Source organism: Columba livia, chromosome Z (genome assembly GCF_036013475.1).
Source record: "Columba livia isolate bColLiv1 breed racing homer chromosome Z, bColLiv1.pat.W.v2, whole genome shotgun sequence".
Lineage (NCBI taxonomy): Eukaryota > Metazoa > Chordata > Aves > Columbiformes > Columbidae > Columba > Columba livia.
In genome coordinates this window covers 81,371,186-81,379,069 of record NC_088642.1, presented here as the reverse complement: position 1 = coordinate 81,379,069, position 7,884 = coordinate 81,371,186, and the positions used below count along the sequence as shown (strand labels likewise).

Here is a 7,884-nt window from a genome sequence, read left to right as displayed (position 1 = left end):
ACAGGAGGTTCCACTTAAATTTGAGAAGAAACTTGTTCCCAGTGAGGGTGGCAGAGCCTGGCCCAGGCTGCCCAGGGGGTTGTGGAGTCTCCTTCTCTGCAGACATTCCAACCCGCCTGGACACCTTCCTGTGTAACCTCATCTGGGTGTTCCTGCTCCATGGGGGGATTGCACTGGATGAGCTTTCCAGGGCCCTTCCAATCCCTGACATTCTGTGACCCTGTGTGTGACCCTGTGTGTGACCCTGTGTGTGACCCCGGGATCCTTTCCCCGCAGGAGCCGCCCCCGGGTGAAGCGTCGCGCGGCCCCTTTAAGCGCGGGCGGTGGGGGCGGGGCCGCCCTGCGGACGTGGCGGCGCGGCCGCCATTCCGGCGGCCATGAGGAGCGGCGGCAGGTAGGGCCGCGGCCCGGGCGCTCCCCTCGGCGGCGGGTTGGAAGCCGGGTCGGGGTTTGGCTGTTTCGCGGGAACCTCCCGCGGAGGGTGTCACGCCTGCGGTCTGTTCCCACAGAGCCCCCCGCGGAGAATGGCCGGCAGGGGCGCCGGCCGCGGCCTGCAGCCGCCTGCGGTGTCGCCGCCGCCTGTCAGCGGGCACCTGTTCCCCTTCGTGAGCGCGGCGGAGGGCGAAGGCCCGGAGGAGGAGGGCGAGGTGTCGGAGCTGCGGCCCCGAGGCAGGGAGAAGGTGCGGAGGAGCGCGTCAAGGGACCGGCTGGACGACATCGTGCTGCTGAGCAGGGATATCCAGGAGGGGGACACGCTGAACGCCATCGCGCTGCAGTTCTGCTGCTCGGTGAGTCCCGGGCGCTGCCCCGCTCCCTCCCGCCGGGCGGGGATGAGGCTTCTCGGGGCTCTGCCTGCGAGCGGGGCCGGTGCCTTGTTGGGCTGGGTGGCTGCAGGTGTTTACTGTGGAGACAGCGAATCAGAAACGCCATTCATAGAATCGCAGAGTCATTTTGGTTGGGAGAGACTCTCAAGATGAGTGAGTCCAACCATAACCCACCGCTGTCACTGCCCCATGTCCTCAGAACCTCATCTCTGTGTCCAGCTCCTCTTGGGATGGTGACTCCAGCGCTGCCCTGGGCAGCCTGTTCCAATGCCCCACAGCCCTTTGGGGAAGAAATTGTTCCCACATCCAACCTCAACCTCCCCTGGTGCAACTTGAGGCCGTTTCCTCTGCTCCTGGCGCTTGTTCCTGGGGAGCAGAGCCCGACCCCCCCTGGCTCCAAGCTCCTTTCAGGCAGTTCAGAGATCAGAAGGTCTCCCCTCAGCTCCTGTTCTCCAGCTGAACCCCCCAGGTCCCTCAGCCGCTCCCATCACACTTGTGCTCCAGCCCCTCACCAGCTCTGTTCCCTTTTCTCCACTTGCTCCAGCACCTCAAGGTTTATCTTGGTGTGAGAGGCCCAAAATTGCCCCCATGATTCGAGGTTTGGCTTCCCCAGTGCCCAGCACAGGGACGTTCCCTGCCTTGGACCTGCTGGCCATACCAGTGCTGGTGCAAGCCACAGTGCTGGTGGCCTCTTGGCCACCTGGACAAATGCTGGATCATGTTCAACTGCTGTTGATCAACACCCTCAGATCCTTTTCTACCAGGCAGCTTTCCAGCCGCTCTTCCCTGAACGTGTAGCGCTACCAGGGCTTCAGAAGTTCAGAGTATGCTGGCATTCCAGTTCCATAGACTTCTATGGATACATGGGTTTGTTTGTGGCAGTGTCTCTTGAAGGGTACATTCTACGGTAAAACTGACATTCCTGCATATTCACATGTGGACACTTCTAGCGCTGTCTCTGCTGTCAGAGTTAGTCATGAGAAGGGTATTGCTGGACTACTCTCATGGTTTTTATGCAGCCTTAACTCCTTTAAGGGAGAGTGAAAAAATAAGTTGTAGTTGCCTTTTAATTCTGCTAAGTTGCCTGTGTATTTATCAGCAAGAGCACGTTGTACTGCTGGGAGGTCTCTATCCATGTGCCCCACGCTTTCCTTTCTGTTGCTCAGACCTCATGACTTCTAGTTAAGAGCTCTTAAATTAGTCTGGTGAGTGTCCTTCCTACCCGGTACTTCTGTCTGGCCAGTGCTAATTTAGGCAGAGACTTCTGTCTCAGTTGATGTTGGCCTTTGCATCTGTGCAGTTTTAACAGGAAATCAGCTGTGTGTGCTGGTGGACTGACTGCTAGATGTGTAGTTTTCAAGAGGTCAAATTTAGCCAAATTCAGAATCCTTATTTACAGAAGTCTTGCTGTTACCCAGTTCTTCAGGCAGAAACAAAATGAGGGGCCTCCTGTCAGGAGCTTAGGTATCAAAGTCTTGACATAGCAATTTCATAATCATGACAGACCTTGGCCTCATTAACCAAGTCTTGGCTTCAGAACCCACCACAATTAGGTGTTTTGAGCAGCCTTACTAGATCAAGCCTCAGAAATAGACAGTAGCTTGCTATCTTTGTTGGAATTCATGGAAATTCACTAATCACTGGGGCAAATGCTGCATTTGGCAGTCTTTTATGCTTATCTGATTTATTGAGCACAGTACACATAACAAGTACAGCGTCACAGGAACTGAAACACTTTTCCATGTTGTGAGGTTAGTGCAGGCAGTAGGCACTGGTGGCCCTAAGTTAATTTTTGTGGCCACGTCTGTTTTGTAAGTGGAACAGTCTGAGCAAAGAGGGTCCTTGACTACCTTGTTTTCTGTCTGTAACTCCTCCTGAGGTAATTTCCTCCCAGTGAGGACAGGAAGGATCTGAACTCAGGTACTGTGCATCTTGAAAAGGACGCAATTCCTGTGTGCTTACCAGGTGCTGCAAAAAAGTTCTGATTTTTAAGTACTTCGTTATGGCGAGGTTTCTGGCTGGGCCTTCCATGCTGACGGACGTGAAGCCTCCAATTCTCCAAGGGCACTTAAATGCTTGCAGAGTATTTCACATTAAATTTAGGTTCTGAATTTACTGAGAGCAAAACGAGATTAATTTTGAGCAAGAATAAGGAAGGGGGAGAGCTGACTTGAGGTAGGATGAGAGTTTGAAGTTAGAGTTAGTTTTTGTCTTATTCCCCAGAAGTAGAAACAGTATCCAAACCACTGCTGCGGCTAGATGAATTGGAAGCTCCTAATTTTTAATTACTCAGCAGTCTTCAATTTAATTAGGAACTCACAGTAATGTACTTCATGTGAGAACACCGAGGAAAAATCCCATTCATTTCAGATAGTTGCAACTGGTAGATGAATGTACCTGAAGTGTGTATGCGTGAAGTCTTTCAGTCTTATGAAGTGAGGTTTGCTACTTCGTAATTACCTTCTTGCTTTAATATTGTTCAGACTTGGTCTTTGACCTCACTTCATACTGTTTGAATAGGTATTGGTTTTAAAAAAAGGTGAAACAGGCTCTGCTTTTGTTTCATTAGGGAAGAATGGTATTTCTCAAGGATGTAGTGATCTCAAAGAGTTTCACTTCAATGGAGCTCTGATATTTAAACTTTTTTTATTATTGTTATTTTTAGGTTGCAGATATCAAGAGAGTTAACAATCTTATCAATGATCAAGATTTTTTTGCCCTGAGATCTATCAAAATTCCAGTGAAAAAGTTCAGTGTGTTGACTGAAACACATGTCACTCCAAAAGGAAGACCAGTCCTTCGGCCTGCTCACTGTTCTCCAGAAGTGCAGGAAGCGTCACCTTCTGATAAATTCCCTGCTAATGAGACTGCTGGCAACTTCTTAAAAGAACTGGATCGAGATATAGAAGAAATAGTGAAGTGTAATGATACAAAGAGAGAAAATCTTAATGAAGTTGTTTCTGCCTTAGCAGCCCAACAGATCTGCTTTGAAACTGATGGTAAAACTAAAAAATGCAAGGATCCTTACTATGGAGCAGACTGGGGTATAGGATGGTGGACAGCTGTTGTGATTATGTTGATTATTGGCATAGTAACTCCAGTTTTTTATCTCCTGTATTACGAAGTTCTAGTGAAAGCAGATGTCAGTCACCATTCGACAATGGAATCTTCCAACGTGTTTGTCACAGCAGCATCGCATCCGAAACAAATAGAAAATGGAATTAATCCAGCGAGTATTATAAATGTTGATAATCAAGGAGACCTTCAGCCTTAACAGCGGGAAACCCCAGGCAACCGTTATCCATAGACACATAACCTAGCATTAGATAAAGGGGAAACCACAGAACACAAAATACGTATGGAAAGCGGAGAAAACGTGTACTGATGTGTGACTTGCCTTTTTGGGCAGTGTTCCACTTCAAGGATATTTCTGTGGATCATGTAATCTCTGAATATGCCTGACACAGGAGATTTTAATGCAAGATTGGGATATCAAGGTATAAAACTGTCTCTGAAGCTTTGCACTTTTTTCTATTTTGATAGGCATATGTTTTTTTAATTAATGATGAGATGAAAAAATGTAGTTTGAACTAACAGATGAAAAGTCTCACTGTACCTTTTACAGCCCTAAAATGGGCATTTGGGGATATCTAACTTTTAAACATCTTGAAGTATTTATAGATTGCATAGCACACTTGACATTTTAATATCGGGTTTACAGTTGTCAGTTAAAACTGCGTTTTCATAATGCTATCTTTTGTATAGAGTAAGATTTTTTTAAAACCAAATCATTCCATAATTAATTGCCACTGCGAAGTTCTTTTTTAAAAGTGACTTTTATAGAGGCAGTAGCTAATACTTAAGCTGGAATCTTCAAATCTTGTGCCTGTGGTTTATTCATTTTTCAGTACTTTTCAGTATAGGCAGTAAGATTATTTGTGACACTGTGCCTCAACACAGTCCAGCTGAGAGTCTTGCTGATCCTTCCATGGCATCCTACTGAAAACTGACTGGGCTGCACTTCTCATCTGGTCAGCTGTGTATAGAATGAAAGAAGTGCAGATGTGTGGCACTTTGCTGTGATGGCTTCAGTAGTCTTTATTTTATGCTAGAGGATTTTTTTTTTCCACCTCCAGTTAATCTCAGTTCAGGACCAACTGATTATTCAGACAGCAGTTCCTTGGGTACTAACTGTGCTAATGGTTTTGTGCCCATTAACCTCAAACACTAACTTTTTTCTGTAATCTCCTAGAGAACTTCAAATGAGATTTAGTGACTGCTAGCAACACACTGAAATTGCAGCAGAACAGACCAGGTGGAGCTTTAGACTTGGTTCTTTATGCAGTAGTGTATTCATTAACCACTCTGTTCTTGGATGATTCACTTGGGCTTTCCTGAACAACTTTGTTTTTCCTTTCTTTTCTTGACACGAAAATGCTACAAGATAAACAAACAAACAAAAACCTGGACTTCTCCTACAGAAAAAATGAGGTACTTGTGTACTCAGAATATTTTTAAGTAAAAACTGAGATGCTGCCTGCTATTTTTTGTTTGTTTGTTTTGTTTGCCTTGTGTAGTAAGATTTACAATGCCCTGTTCAAAATACCAGTTGTTATCAAAGCCTAAGATAATAGAATACAACTTATAATCAGTGCCCTTTAAACCATTATAAGCTTTCCTTTGAGCGTCTTGACTAAGTATATTCCTTATGAAGAAATCTGATAAAGTGAATGTTTTGTAACTATTTGAGCTATTCCAAAGTGCTTTCTTAACTTACATTTTAAAAGACTTGTGCCCCATCTATTGCCCCAAGAAGTGGGGTAAATACTCTTCACTGCCATGCCAGTGTATGGACATGAATTAGATAACTTTTAATGTATTCTATTGAAATTGAAGCAGGCCAAAGCTTGCAGGGAAATGCTGTACTTGGATCTGTGATCTGTGGCTCTTGAACCCTTTGTTCAAAGTGGCATCTGTGGAGACAGTGAGACTGCTCATAGTTCCCACATAGAAGAGGGATTGCAAACAGGCACGAATGTCATGTTTCACTTAATGCTTGCTTTCAGAGGTCTTTTAAAATAATAGTTGTTCCCATTAAAAGAACATGCCAATAACAGAGGCATGAATACTCAAGTACCCATTCTGCCTAAGGCTGTATGACAAACTGCATTGCAAAATACTTTATGGTGGCTAATGTGAAACCACTTCTATGGCTTGAACTTTAAAAGGTGACTTGCTCTAGTCCAGATAACAGAGTTTTGGCACATAGACAAATTATTTTTATGTAGGATTGAAACTTGGTACATAACGCATCAGTTTTTTGCTGCAAGCTTGTTCCTGATTTGCTTCTTTCCCCTTCTGTTTCTGAAGCCTCAATATTTTTAATATTTGTCCTTCCATTTTTTATGAAGTTCTGAAAGAACATGAAATTAGCTATTGTGATGATGCAACATAAGCCTAATTTACTGTACATACCTGAACTGATGGGTATTAAATTGCCATCGGTACAGAATTGAACTCAACATCAGCTGTGGTTTGACTTGGTCAGGAAGGTCTTTGCTGTTGATGTATGAGTAAAGAGATCAATGGTTAACAGCTGTTTTTTGTCCTGTGGTGGTACAGCCAAATAGTTCTTCAGTGTATCTCAGGCTCTGGGCTTTCACAGCGTTGGATGGCCTGTGGCTGATTGTCACAGAGTTAAGCCTGACGGGCCTTTATTTAGTCATGAGAAAAACACAAAGGGGTAGCAGTTTTATTGTACCATGTTACACTCTAACCAAGAGCCCTGTGTGCTTCTACCATTTTATGATGTAGCATATTTCATACAGCTTGTTTTTAATCTAGAGAGCTGACTTTATCTGAAGATACAGTAGGTCTCTTTCCAAGATTGTAGGACTGCCAGTACTGGTAATCTGCAGGCATCAGCTGCTTGGCTTTCTGCAGGATGCAGGGATCTTTACTGTTTTCTTCTGAAGCACAACACAGCTGGCAATGCATCATCACATGTCAGCCCTGAGTAAACACGGTAACTGCTCTGTATGGAACTTAAATCTGATCTAAATTAAAAATCTGTAAAGTTAATCTTTTAGAAACTGACTTGTTTATAACAAAACAAACAAACCCCAAACAGAACTGAGTGGTAAATCATGTTTTAGATGAATTACAACACACTGTTGATCAGGGAGTTGGTTTTCAATTGAAGTGCATATTGCACTGTTGGATCATATAAAATGTAAATGTGTTAAATCTGCTATATTTTGGGCTATGTTGTCACAAATAGTCTTTGTATGACTACTTTATAAAGGCTGAAAATGTAACTTTGTAAAATAATCCTGAACGAGGACGCAAGTCTTATTTTAAATACTTCTGCTCCTCTGCTTTTAGAAGAACTTAAGTAATATAAGTAAAATAAAGATTTTATTTTAGACTGCAGTGGAAGTGGTGCATATAATGTACTCTTAGCTCTATATACTTTGCATGTTTTCTTAAAGGAGGCCCCTACTTGTATTTATTTTGGCTAGTTTTTATGTGTTATCTAAAATAAAAATCCTTGGCCAGCAAGTACTTTGTTGGCAGTATCTGCATATAACATTCACATCTAGCATACCATAACTGGAGCCTTAATGGTTTATCCCGTGCACACCCTGTAGAACTTGGAACTTTTCTGTGTAAAGTTAGTTCTGTGAAATTAAGATTAAGAAATAGGCATAAAAAAATTAAGGTAGTGAAGTTGTTAAGTGGTGATGTTTCTATGCACTGAAAGCTATGCCACCTTGTATGAAGCAGTGATGTTTTTCTGCTAGGCTGTTAAGACACGATTTGAACATAACACCTGTAGAAACCTGAAGTTTGCTGAGACCCAAAGAGCAGTCTAAGTTTTATCAGTGTTATGGTCTTGGAATAAATTCTAAGCAGCTGGAAAATCAGCTTAGAAACAGCTGCAACTGTTGTGCCGCTGGAACAGCACAATCTCATTTTGTTTCAGAAGTTCCTTTGCACAGAGGTGCATCATTGCAGAACTCTGTGTGTTCATAGGCATTTGCCTTAATTGCCATTGTTA

The 7,884-nt window shown here is 43.8% G+C and overlaps 1 protein-coding gene across 1 annotated transcript; it reads left to right on the top strand.

The window, feature by feature from the left end:
* The first annotated feature begins 306 nt into the window (after positions 1-306).
* LYSMD3 (LysM domain containing 3) lies at positions 307-7,256 on the top strand. Its single transcript, XM_065046526.1, has 3 exons — positions 307-394; positions 510-788; positions 3,490-7,256. Exons 2-3 carry the CDS (start codon positions 525-527, stop codon positions 4,096-4,098), a joined length of 873 nt encoding a protein of 290 aa, XP_064902598.1. The 5' UTR covers positions 307-394; positions 510-524; the 3' UTR covers positions 4,099-7,256.
* The last annotated feature ends 628 nt before the right edge of the window (positions 7,257-7,884 follow it).

What these genes read in the sequence shown, in the direction of transcription:
- LYSMD3 (XM_065046526.1), top strand. Translation starts at nt 525, where the DNA reads ATGGCCGGCAGGGGCGCCGGCCGCGGCCTGCAGCCGCCTGCGGTGTCG. An exon ending in CGCTGCAGTTCTGCTGCTCG is followed by an intron (nt 789 to 3,489) that starts GTGAGTCCCGGG and finishes TGTTATTTTTAG; the next exon opens with GTTGCAGATATCAAGAGAGT.